Source organism: Somniosus microcephalus, chromosome 17 (assembly GCF_052327205.1).
Source record: "Somniosus microcephalus isolate GS21.2 chromosome 17, FLI_Smic_1.0, whole genome shotgun sequence".
Taxonomy (NCBI): domain Eukaryota; kingdom Metazoa; phylum Chordata; class Chondrichthyes; order Squaliformes; family Somniosidae; genus Somniosus; species Somniosus microcephalus.
In genome coordinates, this window is record NC_141003.1 from 42,171,069 (window position 1) to 42,190,332 (window position 19,264).

General features: G+C 39.5%; 1 protein-coding gene across 7 annotated transcripts in view; it reads left to right on the plus strand.

Annotated features, from left to right (window-relative positions):
• gramd4a (GRAM domain containing 4a) overlaps window positions 1-18,067 on the plus strand; it is a 179,016-nt gene extending 160,949 nt beyond the window's left edge. For all 7 annotated transcript variants that reach the window (XM_086010287.1, XM_086010288.1, XM_086010284.1 and 4 more), the window contains 5 exons: window positions 4,677-4,824; window positions 9,161-9,254; window positions 12,889-12,973; window positions 15,072-15,140; window positions 15,666-18,067. In XM_086010287.1, the coding sequence (XP_085866413.1) occupies window positions 4,677-4,824; window positions 9,161-9,254; window positions 12,889-12,973; window positions 15,072-15,140; window positions 15,666-15,767 (498 nt within the window). In that variant the 3' untranslated portion in view covers window positions 15,768-18,067. The remainder of the gene's footprint in view (window positions 1-4,676; window positions 4,825-9,160; window positions 9,255-12,888; window positions 12,974-15,071; window positions 15,141-15,665) is intronic.
• Window positions 18,068-19,264: the final 1,197 nt, after the last annotated feature.

The window sequence follows — 19,264 nt, forward strand, 5'->3', positions numbered from 1 at the left end:
CTTGTTTGTTTTAGTACTGTTAAATAGTTTAGTAATTTGCTGTTCATGGAAAGCGGCAGGACTACGAAAGGTGTTTTTGAAAGTGTGATTTTAAAAATTGTTATTAAGTGAAATTGTCTGATGCAGTTTAATGAAGTAGGTAAATTCTGTTATTTTTAAGATATTGCAACTAAGTAAATTTTTATCTTTTAACCCTTAAATGCAGCATTTCTCTGGTGTATAGTAGACTATCAGCTAGTTGTTTATTACTGATTGCTTAAAGTGAATTTCTAACAGTTTAAATTATAAATGTATAGTTTAAAGTAAAGAGCACTAAAATGCTTTTCCTTGAACTATAACCATTGAATCTGTTGCATCTTGTTCTATTTTAGTGTTAATGGTGTATTGATGTTTTTTAATAGAACTAACTGTATGCTAAAGGTTAATGTGTCACATATCTGCCTAATGTGTACTGTGTAAAGATCACATAGTGTTAATTCATTGTGCAGCATTCAGCGATCACATTTTAATTCTCGCAGCTTTTTAATAAATATATTAGCATATTACTGCAATGTATGTTGGCTAATCTGGATTTGGAAGCTCTACAGAAAAAGGCAAAGTTAAAAACAGAAACACCAAAGTACCTTGAGGATTGAAAGCAATCTTTGGTCATAAACTGGTGGTTTTAGTGTTGGCTGACTGAATCAGAAAATTTGAAAAGTTATATTATTGATACTTTAATCTGAAGCAAGTAATTTTCATGGTTAAATTTCTCTAAAGTGTCATCCCAGTGTAACTCCTTTTAGTCTCTTGTTACTCAGTCTTTGTACTGCTATATCCTGTATTAGTTTTTCCACTTCATTCCCCTCCATTTCTTTGCGAAAATGAGGAAAATTGCTAATTAACTATATGCAACAATTTTTTTTTCTTTAAAAAAAAATTTGAGTCCCTATTCACCAGTAAAGCACATAGCAAGGAAGAGAAGAAAGGTGGAGAGGTCTAGGGAGAGAATTCCAGAGCCCAGGACCAAGATAGCTGGTGGGACGAAGTGTTTTTTGAATACAAATGAGAGCAGAATTAGAGGAACGCAGAGTTCTTTGAGGTTTTCAAGACTGGAGAAGGTTAGATATAGGGAGGTCATGAAGGGATTTGAGCACAAGGATGAGAATTTTAAGTGTGAGGTATTGGGGAATTGAGAGCCAATGTAGGTTAACGAGCACAGCGGTGATGGGTGAATGGGACTTGGTGCAGGATGAGCGGAAGTATATGGAGGGTGGTGGATGGTACGCTGGCTAGGTGAGCAGTTAATTAGTTGAGTCTGGAGGTGACAAACCAATGGATGTGGGTTTCGGCAGCAGAAGAGCTGAGGCAGGGGCAGAGATGGCCAATGTTCCAGAGGTGGAATCTTGGTTATAGAGAGGATATGGGGTTGGAAACTCAGCTCGGGGTCGAATAGAATGCTTGATGTTACCCAAAGCCTGGTCCAACCTGAGACAGTGGCCAGGGAGGGGGATGGTATCAGTGGCAAGGGTACGGAGTTTGTGGCGGGGGCCAAAGACGATGCCTTTGGTTTTCCCAATATTTAACTGAAGGAAATTGCAGCTCGTCCAGAACTGGATGTCGGACAAGCAGTCTGAACGTTGGGCCTTCCTGGTCTGTTTGATTAAGATGCAACACCTTATCTCTGAGCCATTGGGGGAGCTTTGTGATGTAATTTACGTAGCTGACATGTGTTTCAAATTGGTGTTCAAATTGTCTTGTTCTCCAGTCAGCTAATTAGCTAATTTCACAAATGCAGATAAGAAATGGAAAATTTAAAAGGTATATTTTCTGAAGAGGGTTTTTGTTGAGCTCTTTCTAACTATTTTTAGTTTTTTTTTTGGAAATGGCCAAAATCTCAAACCAATGTGGGTTCAGAGAAAAAACATTACACTGCTGCTGTTCTTAGATTCTGTTGAAGTTCCTAATGCAAATAGTATAGCACCCTCCAGTGGCACATGTTTTTCATCTTCCTTGTCAGATATTGCACGGAGACTTCTTCCCTCTCCAAAAAAGATAAAAGCTTTTCTGAATCTTCAGTAAATGCAAGTTTCAATTATTATGTGCTGATAGTTTTAATTCCATTTATCTGTTTTAAAGCATAGCTCCAGTTGATATTTAAATACTTGCATTTTAATTCTTTTTAAAACAGCTTTGTTCATTTTCATTTGAACAGGTTAATTATGTGAATCATGCAGAATTTGCTTAGCTCCTTTTTCTGCATGTGTAAAGTAACATGTTGAAGTAGTATAGTAAGGGACTGAGTAACAAAGTGGATTAACATACTGGTTTCTCCCGTCTGAGACTTTGGGGGTGATTTTGCCAATGGGGGCGCGTTGGAGGCGGGACTACTGCTTGTCGGATTTTCGTCCCGCCTTCATCGACCCACGTTATTTTCCCTTGATTGACCTTGTTAAGCCCGCCCAGTGGGCTTAGCAGGCCAATTAAGGGGAAGCCGGTGACAGAGAATGTCAACATATGATGTTTCTTCTGTCACAAATTTTTGACACACGAATTGTCATTGTTTGACAGCTCTGTGAAGCTGTCAAACACTGACATTCTCTGTTGTTTGGTGAGTTCTTGTACTCAAGGCTCACCAAACCTGTTTCCTGAGCAGAAAGCAGATGGCTGTTGGATCGGAGAATGCAGCAGCCATTCTGTCATCTCTGCCGTGGCGATGCCGGAGCCTCTGGATCCCCAACTATTGAAATCTGCAGGAAGAAATAAAGGGAAGTAAACGTTTTCCACGACTTTTCACTCACCTCACATACTTACCTCTCCACACTTGCACCCATCACTCACCTCCACAGCGCACTTTTGGACCCCTCCGACCCCCACAGACCCACTGCTCGCCTCGCTGACCCTGGCGGGGTTTCCCGACGTCGGGAAGCCCGCACCTCTGTTGGCAAAATGGGGATAATCCTAACAGGCAGTTAAGTGGCTAATTGCCTTCCTGCCTCGAGGAGACGGGACCCGGCGCGGGTCAGGTACCCGCCTCCTGGGAAGATGGCATGGAGGTGGGTTGGGGGGGGCGGGATGGTTACCCGCCCCCAGATTCTGCCATTTTCCCAGCAGTCCCGCCTCCAAACCCGCCTCCCCAGGGCTGGCAAAATCGCCCCCTTTGTTTTGAATCCAGCCCAGGCCGATGGGATGAAAGTCTCCTCATTGTGATGGCTGTATGAGTACCATATGAAATAAATTCTCAGCCTACTTCCTCGTGGTTGGATATCTACATTACAAAACTGCTCATTATTTGACACAACGTGGCACTAAATCCTATTGGAGAGTCTGTAAAAATGCCGTAAAAAATTAAGAATATTAAAAAGAAACCTGAATTGCTCTAGTTATTCACAAAATGTCAAATTGGTGAGTTTTGTATTTAACGTATGCAGGATTGCAGAGAGGTCATCTTATTCAGTCCAATCTAATATTCCATGCCTAAGATTTCAGAGTGCAGCCTTTAAAGTGGCAATTTCTTTGTACAGATGCAAAACGTATTTTGTTTGTGTGGTGGGAGAAGAGGCAGCAGAACTGCCAACATGTCTTTCAATGTAATGCATCTTATTAGGTTTGTTCGTAAACAAAGAATGGTTTCCCAAACAATTTTTCATAAGTAATTTTGACCCTTTCAAGCTGTGCTGGAAGATACTGTTACACCCACAATTTGATGATAGTTTTTTTTCCCCTGGCTTTGTCACGTCACCAGGTTACATTTTTTAATTACCAACCCCCCCCCCCCCCCCCACCCCAACTACTTTTCTCCCGTTCTGTTAAGCACACACATTTAAAAGCACTAATTTGTTTTTAGTAAAGTAATTTTCAAGATGCATCTAGGGATAAAATGCAAGAAACTGAAATAGCCCAGATGAGGAAATTATCACCCAGCTTAACTTTACTGTCCATTTAAAAAATCATATATGATGAGCTCCACTCCTGAATTCCTAATACGTGCTCCTTCGCTGTGATGTTCTACACTAGGAGCACAAATTCATAAAATCTACCCTCATTGGTTCAGAAATGACCTAGAAACTTACAAATTTTGTAACTATCTTGAGCAATTAATACTGTTTAAAAGCCCACTAGGGAAATAATGCATTTTAAATTTTATACTGATAGTAATTCAGTCTGGTGAGCTTTTCCTGGATGGATGAGCTCAGTAAAGTCAGTTGATCTTCCTTGTCTGTATCTTGTGAATACATAGTTCTTCACATTCTAACATTTTTGAATACTTAAGCAATAGAAAAGAGAAGGAATTTGCAATTATATGATGGCTAAAAAAGACACATTAAAGAGGTGACGGCCATCGGACTAAATGGGATAATGTGCTGAAACTCTTATATCCTGCAAGTTTTGACAAGCCTGATGAAACTGATGGTGAAAAGTTCAAAGAAATATGAAAGGGCAAATTTAAAATAATGGAAAGAATTTAATTTTAAAAATTGATTGCAAATGTTGCTAAATTTAAAAAAAAAAAAACTTGTCTTTAATAATTGAATGCTATAATACAAATAGGAGTTGCAACCATGTTTCTCTATTTTCTGGAAAGCTGATGAGTAAACTGGGAGGGTCTATTAATCAGCCAATGGTTAATTTAAGCCATGTGATTTAAAGTAAAGCTTCATATGACCCACCCCCCCTTGATTGTGATGTTTCCACAGATTCCAACGGTTGTGTCAAGATCCAACGTTACTGCCAATAGTATGTCTGTGTACAGCAGGGAGGATGACGGTGCACGTTCACACAGCTCCAAAAAAAGCAGCTTCAGTGAGATCTTCAGTTTGGCAGAGAATGAACGTCCTTTACCAGGTAGGTACAACAATATCTATTTATAATGTATTAAAATCGGTGATTACATTTAAAAATGCTTTAGAAACTCCCACGTCAGGGTCTGTCAATAGAAAAATCAATGTTAATAAGTGTTAATATTTGGATGTAGTACCTGTTGTGCCTATAGGTAGTACTGTGTGAGGTTTGTTTTGAATATTAAATTCATGTAAAGTTAACTGCTAAAACAATAGTGGCAACGGAGTACATTGAGAGTTAATACCAAAAATGCTGGTTGAGTCTGCAAGTAGTTGCAAGCTTTGGCCATCGAATCTTGCTGTGCAGTAGCCTAACATTTTGAGATGGCAGTCGTGTTCATTTAGGTAATTAAAGGAAAGTAGTAATTTAAGTTTATTAATTAATGTAAAACTTTATGAAAATAATTTTGCCCCTTACAGCTCTCTTGCACTTCCATCTATCTCATCCCACTGGTAGCCTCTTCCTTTTTTAATTTTTTAATCTCAAGCTGTCCACAATAGCTTCTTGAATCCATGGGCCTCTGTCATATGCTGGCGTCTAACCAGGCTCCACGTGAGCTCTCCACCTCGACTGAGAAAATTCCCTTGCCCATCCAATTGTCACATTGGGCTAAGCGATCCCACAATCAACAGATCAGATCAAAGCTCTGCAGTCCTGCCACATCCAGTCATGAATGGTGGTGGACCATTAAACAACTAATGGGAGGAGGAGGCTCCATGAGTATCCCCGTCCTCAATGATGGTGGAGGCCAGCATGTGAGTGCAAAAGACAAGGCTGAAGCGTTTACAACCATCTTCAGCCAGAAGTGCCGAGTGGATGATCCATATCGGCCTACTCCCAAGATCCCCACTAACACAGAAGCCAGTCTTCAGCCAATTCGATTCACTCCACGTGATATCAAGAAACAGCTGAGCGTACTGGATACAGCAAAGACTATGGGCCCCGACAACATCCCGGCTATTGTGCTCCAGAACTAGCCATGCCTCTAGCTAAGCTGTTCCAGTACAGCTACAGCACTGGCATCAATCCGACAATGTGGAAAACTGCCCAGGTATGCCCTGTCCACAAAAAACAGGACAAATCCAATCCGGCCAATTACCGGCCCATCAGTCTACTCTCAGTCATCAGCAAAATGATGGAAGGTGTCATCGACAGTGCTATCGAGCAGCACTTACTCACCAATAACCTTCTCACTGATGCCCAGTTTGAGTTCCGCCAAGACCACTTGGCTCCCGACCTCATTACAGCCTTGGTCCAGACATGGACAAAGGAGCTGAATTCCAGAGGTGAGGTGAGAGTGACTGCCCTTGACATCAAGGCAGCATTTGACCAAGTGTGGCATCAAGGAGCCCTAGTAAAACTGAAGTCAATGGGATTTGGGGAAAACGCTCCACTAGTTGGAATCCTACCTAGTACAAAGGAAATTGATGGGACTGAAGGCCGATAAATCCCCAGGGCCTGATAATCTACATCCTAGGGTACTTAAGGAAGTGGCCCTAGAAATAGTAGATGCATTGCTGATCATCTTCCATCATTTGATGGAATCTGGAACAGTACCCATGAATTGGAGGGTAGCTAATGTTACCCCACTATTCAAAAAAGGTGGTAGGGAGAAAACGGGGAATTACAGACTGTTAAGCCTGACATCGGTAGTGGGGAAAATGCTAGAGTCCATTAAAAAGGATGTAATAGCTGAGCACTTGGAAAACAGTGACAGGATTGGACAAAGTCAACATGGATTTACAAAAGGTAAATCGTGCTTGACTAATCTACTGGAATTTTTTGAGGATGTAACTGGTAAAATAGATAAGGGAGAACCAATGGATGTGGTATATTTGGACTTTCAGAAGGCTTTCGATAAGGTCCCGCATAAGAGGTTAGCATGTAAAGTTAAGGCACATGGGATTGGGGGCAAGGTATTGACTTGGATAGAAAACTGGTTGGCTGACAGAAAGCAAAGAGTTGGAATAAACGGGTCTCTTTCCGAGTGGCAGGCAGTGACTAGTGGGGTACCGCAGGGATCGGTCCTTGGACCCCAGCTATTCACAATATATATTAATGATCTAGACGAGGGAACTGGATGTAATATCTCCAAATTTGCAGACGACACAAAGCTGGGTGGGCGTGTGTGCTGTGAGGAGGATGCCGAGAAACTCCAGGATGATTTGGACAGGTTGGGTGATTGGGCAGAAGCATGGCAGATGCAATATAACGTGGATAAATGTGAGGTTATCCACTTTGGTGGCAAAAACAGGAAGGCAGACTATTATCTGAATGGCAATAAATTGGGCGAAGGGGAAGTGCAACGAGACCTGGGTGTCCTTGTGCACCAGTCGCTGAAGGTAAGCATGCAGGTGCAGCAGGCGGTTAAGAAGGCAAATGGTATGTTGGCCTTCGTAGCGAGAGGCTTTGAGTACAGGAACAAGGATGTCTTGCTGCAGTTGTACAGGGCCTTGGTGAGACCACATCTTGAGTATTGTGTGCAGTTTTGGTCGCCTTATCTGAGGAAGGATGTTCTTGCCATGGAAGGAGTTCAGCGAAGATTCACCAGGCTGATACCTGGGATGGCAGGAATGACGTATGAGGAGAGATTGGGTCGATTGGGCTTGTACTCGCTGGAGTTTAGGAGAATGAGAGGGGATCTCATTGAAACTTATAAAATTCTGACAGGACTGGACAGACTAGATGCAGGAAGGATGTTCCCGATGGTCGGGGAGTTCAGAACCAGGGGTCACAGTCTAAGGATAAAGGGTATGCCATTTAGGACAGAAATTAGGAGGAATTTCTTCACCCAGAGAGTGGTGAACCTGTGGAATTCTCTACCACAGAAGGCAGTAGAGGCCAATTCATTAAATATATTCAAGAAGGAGTTGGATATATTTCTTAAGGCTAAAGGAATCAAGGGGTATGGGGAGAAAGCAGGGACGGGGTACTGAATTTGGATGATCAGTCATGATCACATTGAATGGCGGAGCAGGCTCAAGGGGCCGAATGACCTACTCCTGCTCCTATCTTCTATGTTTCTAAAGGAAGATGGTTGTGGTGGTTGAAGATCAGTCATCACAGCCCCAGGACATCGCTGCAGGAGTTCCTCAGGGCAGTGCCCTAGGCCCAACCATCTTCAGCTGCTCCATCAATGACCTTCCCTCCAACATAAGGTCAGAACAGGGATGTTCGCTGATGACTGCACTGTGTTAAGCGCCATTCCCAACTCCACAGATGATGACGCAGTCCATGCCCACATGCAACAAAACCTGGATGACGTTCAGGCTTGGGCTGATAAGTGGCAGGTAACATTCGCGCCACAGAAGTGCCAGGCAATGACTATCTCCAACAAGCGAGAGTCTAACCACCTCCCCTTGGCATTCAACGGCATTACCATCACCGAATCCCCCACCATCAACATCCTGGGGGGGTCACCATTGACCACAAACTTAACTGGACCAGCCGCATAAACACTGTGGCAACAAGAGCAGGTCAGAGGCTAGGTATTCTGTGGCGAGTGTCTCACCTCCCAACTTCCCAAAGCCTTTCCACCATCTACAAGGCACAAGTAAGGAGTGTGATGGAATACTCTCCACTTGCCTGGATGAGTGCAGCTCCAACAACACTCAAGAAGCTCGACACCATCCAGGACAAAGCAGCCCGTTTGATTGGCACCCCCTCCACCACCGGCGTACCATGGCTGCCGTGTGTACCATCTACAAGATGCACTGCAGCAACTCGCCAAGGCTTCTTCGGCAGCACCTCCCAAACCCGCAACCTCTTCCACCTAGAAGGACAAGGGCAGCAGGCGCATGGGAACACCACCACCTCCAAGTTCCCCTCCAAGTTACACACCGTCTTGACTTAGAAGTATATCGCAGATCCTTCATCGTCGCTGGGTCAAAATCCTGGAACTCCGTCCCTAACAGCACCGTGGGAGTACCTTCACCACATGGACTGCAGCGGTTCAAGAAGGTGGCTCACCACCACCTTCTCCAGGGCAACTAGGGATGGGCAATAAATGCTGGCCTTGCCAGCGACGCCCACGTCCCATAAGCGAATAAAAGTTTTTTAAAATCCCTCCCCAGTCCACCTCTAACCCTTGTTTTACACAATCTACTCTCTCCTCTCCGCCCCCACCCCCCCCAGCACATTTGTTATTACCAGAGCTAAATTTTACTAATTGTGTATTAAGTCCATTATGCCTTTTCTTGGTCCCAAGTGAAGACTTTCTTTTGTCAAATGTGAATAAAGACTAATTTTGGAAAACAAATTTACTCTGTTAGGGTAACGAAACAGAAAATAAGTTCATTTTTCATGAATATACACCTTAAAAGATGCACTCTTTTTCCAGTATGTGAAAATGGCTGGCGCTGCTGTCTAATTAACAGGGACAAGAAGATACCCACTGACTACATTCGGAATGGTTTTCTCTATGTAACAGAAAAGTAGGTAATATTACGAGTTTTCTATAGAGACTAAACAATGTGCAACAAAAGACAAACTGTTCAATGTTGGTACAATTTAACAATTAAGACAAAATCACAAAACATTTGGAACTACTTCAGAACAAGATGACGACGTTTATTTGTTGAGACATAAATATAATGTAAGACAATATCTTGTCTGAAGAAGATACGGACTAATGTTGCTATAATTCTACAGCCAAAATTAAAAAAATTCATGGCTGTATTCCATGTTCTGGTTAGGCTATCTATCTAGGGCAATTACAGGAATGTCTTCCCTATTGATTTTTAAATGGGATTTTCTGCTTCCTGCACTTTGTTTTTCATTCTTTTCATCCAGCCTCATTGCCCGCTGTATTACACAAAGATGATGGCACATTTGTGTTTGCTGAAAGAGCCACATGTATTGGTCTTGAATTAATTTCATTGACACCTTTGATGCACAGGTAGTTTTGACTCCAGAACAAGATGATGTGATTTACACTTTAGATGCTTTAATGAGGCGATCGAAAACCCAAAACTAACCGTAGGACAACTGATTTTGGTACCACATTTTCCCGAGTGCGTTCAACAGTCTGCTGACTAGTTGAAAGGATAGATTTGCAAGGACACCTTGCTGGATTATTCCATGGTTTAGTGTCTAATTAAAAATAATAGGTTTTGTAGTCAATCAATCTTGTTCAATTCATTAAAGAGGTTCAAGGGTTCTGAAATTAGTGATACTAAGCTAAATTTTGAGTTCATTGTTGACATTAAATAATATTTTTTTATTATACAAGTGTCTTTCTGAAATGTGTTTCAGATTCTTCTCAATTGCAGCAAGTCATATGTAGAACAATTAGATTTTGAGTCTGAGTGAAATTGAGTTTACTGGAAGAGAGAATGGAATGGTTCTCACACAATCAGAACATTTCATTATCCTTATCCATAATTCAGCACTTTGTGAACAAAAGCTGTTTTTAATGTTCAGCAAAATGTTTGCAATATAGCCTATTGCTATGACATGAATAAGCCACATTCTTATACTTGTACTCACTTAATATTTAGGAGAGTAATACAGTCAAGACTACTTAATAGGATTACTGATAAAAGAATACAGTGTTTTAGAATAAAATCTCCATGCATAAATCTTTTTCTATATTTTTCAATGATAGCTGTCCTTGTTAAATGAACAACTGTTAAATGTATAAAACATTTAAATGAATTGCAAAAGTCTGGATTTATTCGCTTAAGCATTGTATTGCCTCACTAAAGCCCATTTGTTAAGCCCTTTTTGCCAATCAATGTGATTAAAAAAATTAAAAAAAAAATTATTTAATGTTTTACAGTGTTTTTGGGGCGCTCTCCATTCATATATTTGACAGGTCTATCTTGTCAAGTGTATGAAGGGAGATTCCCTTCTTTGACTGGCTCCCCATGGCCCACGTGATCCCAGGGACGCTTGCGACCTGCATGCGCCTCTGGGATACGTGGGCCCTGCGCACTTGGAGTTGGAGAGGCCCAGCATTGGAACTATGCACACCTCGGGAGGCCTCGGGTAAGTGCGTAGATTTTTTCCAGATTGGAAAATACGGCCCAATGTATATATTATTGAAGTAATTGGGAAAACTACATAACCAAGCAGGACTTTTTAATGCAAGAAATTTTATTTCAACGAGTAAACATGTTAGTGATTAAACAGAAGATTTTTTTGCAAATAGCTGTATAGCCATGTAATTTCAGCAAGCATTGTGAGTGATATCACAATATGGCAACAAAGGTCAGCCAACAATCTCTCCGCTATTCAGTGGTTGCCCATAGTAAGTGGAAACCATCCACTTTGAACCTTGCTCTTTTTGTGAACATGAAAAATAAAAATGGATTGGTGCAAAGATCTATGTTTTGGAAGAGTGATTTGTACATTAAACAAGTTTTTTGGTGCCTGGAATTTTTCTTAATGTGTGTGGGAACTAGGATTTATTAAAAAGAAAATTGCAACCTTTTCTCAAATAGATGGGATAAAGGCCATAATAAAAGGATAAATTGCATGTAGTCTGTTCAAGAATCAGGCTTGATGGGCTGCATGACTTCTTCTTGTATGCTTTCTAATTTAAGTCATTGGTAATCACAAAGAAAGAACACTTCCCAAAAATTGACCTTTTGAGAGGAAAATGTGAAAATGGCGCAAGTCAACAAAATTGCTCACTTGGATAGTCTAAATATCACGTGACTGGAATAATATAAAGGGACGAGTTTGCAACAACATGTGCAACTTTAAAATCAACTAGAATGCTAGTGTTGTGTGTAGTAAGAAGTAGAAAGACGATGGCCCGTATTTTCCGATCGGAGGCTTCCTGCATGCGGAGGCCTCCGATCTGGAAAAGATCTACGAACTTGCCTGAGGGCTCCAGAGGTGCGTACACTTCTGTTCCTGGGCCTCTCCAAACTCGAAATGCGCAGGGCCCACGTATCCCAGAGGTGCAGGCGGTTCGCAAGCGTCCCTGGGATCACGTGGGCCATGGGGAACCAATGGGAGAAGGGAATCACAAATTCATGTAAAATATATAAATGGAGATCACCCCAAAAACACAGTAAAACATTAAATACATTTTAAAAAAACAATCACGGTTTTTAAAATGAGTTGAAATTACAATAAATTAAATATTTTAAACAATTTAATTTTTTGAAAAAATAATTAAAGTTTTAAACGGGGCTAAAAATAAACTTACCTTTTTTAAAAGTATTTTTAAATTATAAATGAGTAGAAAATTTTTTTTTAAACTTTTTTTCCAACTCTTGGGCATAAGATTTCTAAGGGTTTTCTGCAGGCGGAGGGTCTCCAGAAAGTGGAACTATCCGCCCGCAGAGGCCCTTCTCCAGGGCAGGCGTCCGATCTGTCAAGAGCATTCTTGACAGATCGGAAATGCCAGTTTTCAGCACATGTGCTTGGCATGCCTGAAACCGGCATTTCCAATGTCCCTACGGGTGTGTACACAGCTCATACACACCTGTAGGCATCAGAATATACGGCCCGATATATTTGAATTCTGGTGTTACTGATGCACGCTGAACATTAGTTGGAAAGATGAATGACTAGTGTAAGAAGAAAAAAAGTGGTGCAGCTGACTATTATGAGAAAATGGCATACTGCAATAAGACATTCTACAAGAAATATTCAATATTTGCAGTAAAATTAGTCTATTTTTGCAGTGGAAGTAGCGCAATTTGATTTACACAAATCAGTCAAAATATTTGGATTTGACTGGCATGACAGGAATTGCTGATTAGTGAATGTGAATTTGTGTTAAAATAAAAGTGAAATTATTAACAAGGGATAAAATTACCATTTTTAGAACCAACAATAAGGAAAATCCACTAGATCTCTGGAAAATCCAATCTAAATGATTTAAAATTTCACTTTTCTAATCACATCTACGATTCCTTCTTTTGCACGTTTGTGTTTTATTTGTCATTAAACGCTCATTTTCTTAGTTGATTTTTGGTTAAATACAAAATAAACCAGATGTAAACCCCTTGGTTACGTAAAATCGCAACCGAAGAACCTGAATGATACTAGGGTCAGTTATCTTAGACATTTAGGACCACCTGTCAAAACAGTTTGTTTCTTTTCCTCCAGTTATTTATGCTTTGAAAGCTCCAAGTCCGGTTCATCCAAGAAAAATAAGATCATAAAACTAAAAGAAATTACAGATATTCAAAAGGTACGTTTCTGACCTGTGAGCTTTTTTCTGTTTCATTTTGGCTGTTTTTTTTTGTATTTTTACCTTTTTCTGTTAATAGTGAGCCATTGCACTTTTTTGTTCTGAATTTTGAAAGTCATGAACTATCTTCAATAACTTGCCATGGTTTACACGTACTTCACAGTTGTAATGTTGCTAGATATTTTATGTTGCAGCATTACATAATGCTTAAAAGTGTCTTATTTTTTCTTGAACACAGATGAATACACTGCTTATCAGTATTTTAGTATATTGTGCTCGAGTTATGAGGAACAAAGGTGACAGGATATCTAAGCATTTTTAATGACCATGAATAAGCACACGTGTGTGTGTGTGTGTTATATACACACACACACATCAACAATGCCATTGATAATTTGAGTTCTAAGTGAGTTGAAAAGTTCAATTCCTAGTAGACATGAATCTACCACATAACATTACCATAAACTCAGCCCTAATTTCGCAATCACAGTCAGAAAGGTCTCAACAATAGCAGTGTGAGAAATGGAAATATCTTAGTGCTGCAGTTGGAAAGGAGGACCAGGTGCTTCTGAGCTTGGAGTTGAAGTACATTATCAGTAGCCTATTTTTTGCTGGGCTTGGACTGTCTAATATAGTGTTACTCGGTGTAACATGGAACCGCATATGATTTCCCAAAATTGTGATCGCTTATCATGACCACATGTACTGGGCGTATATAACATCAACTTGTCTTTTATATAATGCCTTTAATGTATAAAAAAACAAGGTGCTTCATATAATTTACAGGCAAAGTTTTAAAATAATGAAGTAGTAGTAAAATAGTCTTAAACTTTCAAGAAATTTGCTTGTTGATGGTGGCATAGTGGTTAGCACTGTTGCCTCACAGCGCCAGGGACCCGGGTTCAAATCTGGCCTCGGGCGACTGTCTGTGTTAGTTTGCACATTCTCCCTGTGTCTGCGTGGGTTTCCTCCGGGTGCTCCGGTTTCCTCCCACAGTCCAAAGATGTGCAGGTTAGGTTGATTTGGCTATGATAAATTGACCCTTAGTGTTAGGGGATTAATTACGTGGGGTTACGGGGATAGGGTGGGATATGTGTCGGTGCAGGCTCGATGGGCCGAAATGGCCTCTATCTGCACTGTGAGGATTCTGTGATCTGTGAAAACATCTATTTTGAAATGTGTATTTCTCCCAAAGCATGAACACTAGACAATAAATCCTTCATTTCTGTTTAAGTATTTTGCATTAGTTTTGATTACGCAGGTCATGGATTTGACTTGCTGATCTCTGTCCAAAACCTGAATATGTGCTCTCATTGCGTGAGCTTCTGCACCAAGAGCATTACATCATAAAGAAACATTGAGTGATCTGAGAGGAGGGCTGTATGTGGAGTAGAGGGACATTGCTTTAGAGTTTGAAAATTATGTAAAAAGGTCAACCCCAGGTGACAAAACAGAGTGGCCTTTTCCTGTTCCTATATTATGTTTTTATAAAATTTAGTAGAAACATGATCATTTCAAGTATTTCATACTATTTAACTTTTGTAGTTTTATAATGTAAAATTCCTCACTGTGAAATGTCTAAGTTCAAAAATGCTATATAACCATGCACATAATGGAGCCTACCAATCAACCTGTATGTTTCTAATAAAATCTTATGCCACTGGAGATGACTCCGACTTGTTTGATTTTAAAGGCAACATCTAATTTTTAAAAAGATCAAATGGAATAGCTTAAATAAAAACACAAATGCTGGAAATACTCAGCCAGTCATGGAGCATCTGTGGAGAAAGGAACAGAGTTAATGTTTTAAGTCAGTGACCTTTCGTCAGAGTAGCTTGCTTGATAAACTACATTTTTTCCCAGTGCTGCAGCACTGTACGTGTTTTCCTCCTCATTTTGACTCTGAATGGCATTTTCTTTTAAAACACACTTTTTTTTTTTTTAACAGGTTTAGTGCAGCAGTTGACTAGTCTCATTTATTAGTATTCTTACTCATTTGGACCATAGCCTAAAATGTTAATCTCAACACAAAATATGAATCGTTTCCTTATGCATTATCTTTATCTCTCCTTTTTCTCTGTCCTGTTTGCTTCCACAGTACAAAGTTCTGTCCGTTTTGCCTGGATCAGGAATGGGCATTTCAATAACTACTCCATATACACAAAAGGTAAATAATTTCTTCTTTTGATGACATGGTTTGGTGTTTCACACATTCAGCTTTAAAGTGAAATATGAAGATTCCACTCCATTTGAAGGTGTTCTTGTATCCCAATAAGAAACCCTTCTAAAATCCTTCAGAGATGCTCTCAACTAGTCATATACTGACAGGTTCCATCTCTCGGGATGGGCACATGATGTCGTTGGTATTATGACGCCACAAATAATCTTAGCAACACAGCAAAATAATGGTGCACATTGCTGTACTAAGGTTGGGTATTTGCTTGCACATATCATGAGTTATCCTCCATTTAACTTATGTTTTCAGAACAATATAAATACAGTGCAATATCTGAATCTACTGTACAGCGAGTGCTTACTTCTCAGCAAGTAATCCAATAATGCATATTATATATAATTGTGTTACACTGAAAGTAAGGATCTTTACATTTATCATGGTTATATATTTCTATTTGGGTTGCAATGGATTTTTCTTTGAATTCCAGTTAAACCAATTTTTTTTCTTTTTTTTTAGCCACTGGTGTTCGGTGCTATGTTACACCGGGATGAAGCCTTTGAAGCAATAAACTGTCAATATACCAAAATAGCGTCCAGTGTATCCAGTAATGAAACCTAACCATGTGCTTACAATAAGGCAGAATTCACGTATATAGAAAATGTGGAAATGAACAGTTGGACAAGAACCTCCATTACCTGTTTGACAATATTTGTGATGGATTTTGTACTTAATTGGAATAGATGGTTTATAATCTGTATATTTTTTAACTTGCTGTTTAGTTATTTTACATTTTGGTGAGAGTTCTCCACAAAAGTGCTGTTACTATCATAGTAATCCCTGCACAGTAAGCACTTTTGGCATTTGTTTACAAACATTTTAAATGTTAAACTAAATTGGGGTATGGAAGAATTGAGAGCAGTTTTTAAAAAAAATAAGATGAAAATTTGGAGTTAAAAAAAACTTGCAAAATCTGAATGCCAAGATTGTATACTTTTCAGTGTCCATTTCAGATGGCAAGAGTATTGTTTGAGGTAATTATCCTGTCAGAAGGAACTAATAAACTAAGTGAAGTATATATGTTACACCCCAAACCTGAAGACTGAACATTATAGATATTAAGTGATAGTTCAGAACCATGTGTATGTTGTGAAGTGATTGGTTAAACATTTGCATGAAAGGGTCGGAGTATAATATATAGTCACTTCTACATATATCACAAACCACTTCAGTAATAATCTCATCCAGTGTTTCCATGGTAGCAAAATGTATTTACTAAAGCAGAATGTCTTTTTTAAAAATTCTGTTTGTTGCATGTTAAAATTAACTACCTATTTAAGTCAATTACTCGGGATTGAAGATTCCACCCCCACCCCTTCCCCAGGCTTTACTCAGATGTTGCAATGCAGCTGTGTGGAAAGATTAATGCTTTGCACAATTCTTCCCACTGCAGAGATTGAATGCTGCACCCATGTCATTTAATATACAATATTTTGATTGCAACTTTCTGCCTGTTAATTATTTCAGAAAAGGCTAGTCCTTGACCAAAGTTGTTGGTTTTTCCAGACATTGCAAAAAAAAACTGGAGGGATATTTCTGACTCCATTTTGTTTTTCTGTGTAAGTGAAAGACTAACTCATTCGTGATATTCTTCCCGACCCTTTTTTAAGTTGCACCATTGTTGAATCTATTTCCAAGGCTTTGTCAGCAGCATTTTCATTGGGTCGCACATAGAAGTGGTATCAGGTGACACCTTCCAATATTCCTGCTCTCCCAGTGTGAAAAAGCCTGCCTTTGTTCAGTGTCTTTCTCTAGATAGCCAATTTTGGGAACTCACTGTTCGAAATCACAGAGATGACCCCATGTCCTGCCTCTCAGTTGTATGGTTCAACGGTATTATGCAATGGCTCTGAGGATTTCTATAAATCTGTTCCTTTCTGATTCATTTCTTGCTCTGTCAACATTCAGGGTGGAGTCTATCTGCACTGAACTTTAAAGTTCCTCAAATACCGGCATCACAAAATATTAGAATGTTAATAATGCCAGATGTTCACACAAGTCGTGCTGCAGCAGTAAATCCCATTCCTTTCTGGCATTTAGCAAATTCCCTGCCATTGTACACATGTACCCAATTCAAAAGTCAGTCTTATACTCAAAGTCCAGTCAGAATGTAACTTAAATATGATGCGACCAACAAACCTCCAAAGGATATAACCTTCAGAGGCCTGCAAAGCTGCCAGTTACCAACTCTGACGTTCTGACCCATTTTATTTTTCCAAATGCTAATAGAATTTATATTAACTACATAAAAATACCTGAACATGCTGAATTTTTTTGATTTTTGTTAATATAATTCGCACTAACTACATGTAGCAATTTCTTAGATTTGTTCAAGGCTTAATTCGTCACAACTTCTGATTTAACACCGTTAAAGCAACAAACATTGGAATACAAATGGTAGTAGGTTTGTGATGTATAGTTCCTGAAGTGCATACATTTGCCAAGCTCTCTGCGCCTTTAGTTTACTGTTAATGTGGGTATGTTTACTGAGGGCTAATTTTTCAGCTTCTGTATTAGAAGTGCATTTGCTGGTTTGGATTCCTTGTAGGACACAAGCTAGCAACTATTTTAAGTTTAAAATAATGTAAACACTTTGTAAAAAAAAAATCAACTGGTAGTTTTTAACTAAGGCAATTTATTTTCTTAATATCCCCAATCATGAAAAAGCAGTTGCCATTCTTGTTGATATACATTAGATATGTTGACTGTCTGCATATTAAAAGTTGTGCATAATTGTTTTTGGTATCCTGTAAAACTTTTGGTGTAAAGAAGGCAAAAAATATAAATGGATCGAGGAAATATAACTTAAACCTATAAAATTTGCAAGCTTCGCATCATGTTTATTGTAAAAAAAAAAGAAAGTCTTGTAAAAAGTCACGCAGATTTTTATTTGAAATAAATGGTTCTCTTTAAAAAAAAAAAAAAAAAACCACAAAAAAAAACCTCTGTTATGGTTCTATAATGTACACATTTCAGCTGCCATCTGTTACAGCTATTGGGTGCCATATGCATTTTAAATATGCAAGCCTAGTTGTACTGTTGGTGGTTGTGGAGTATTATTGAAATCCTTACATTCATCAAATTTGTTATCCGTTATCGAACATTCACCTACAAATTGAAATGAGTTACCCCATAGACACTAGGTGAGGTGCAGTGAAATGATCTCTGGACACTGCCACTTCAAGAAATTAGTGCCATTGTACTATTTGAGGAAACACTCCTCCCGCCACTCCAATTTGTATTCATTCTGAACTACAGGCTCAGTTGCCATTGTCTCACTGTTAGTAGCAGATGTTGCCTATACATGCCAGAAAAGTTTATCACTGTTGTATTTTCCCCCACAGTATAGTTTTGTAGTGGATAGTTCTGAGTTGTGTAAAAGTTTTTCTTTAAATTGAATACTTTGAGGCAGTTTTAGTGAAGTTTCACTTAGGAATCAACACACACATACTCCATAAATGGCATTGAAATAGTTGAGGATGAATTTGGAAGACTCCTATGAGTCTTAGTAGATGCTACGCTAAACATGTCCAACCAATTCAAAGCAGCAATCAACAAAGCCAGGAGAATGTTAACTACATAGCCAGAACAGTTGAATTTAGGTCAGAGGAATTCATGATCAAACTGTACAGTCCTCTGATTAGACCACATCTTGAGTACTACGTCCAGTTCTCGTCGCTGAGACACATAGGAGATGTTCGCCGCCTGGAGACAGTGCAGAGAAGGACCACGATGCTGATCCCAGATGAGAGGTTTGGAATTATGAAGAAAGACTGGAGAGAATCTGGCCTGGAAAAGAGGTGTCTGAGAGGCGATATTGAGGCATACAAGATGGTAAATGGTGTGGAAAAGGTAAATCCAGAATATTCAATTCAATTGTGGAATAGGGCAAGGGGGCATAGGTTCAAACTAGTAAAATACTGATATCAGGATGTTGTTCTTCACACAGAGTGTGATCAACATTTGGAATGAACTTCTGGGCAGAGTGGTTGGGGCGAAAATGCTGGATGCATAGAATAAACAATTGGATGCTGCAATTGGGGAACTGTAGACTGTTC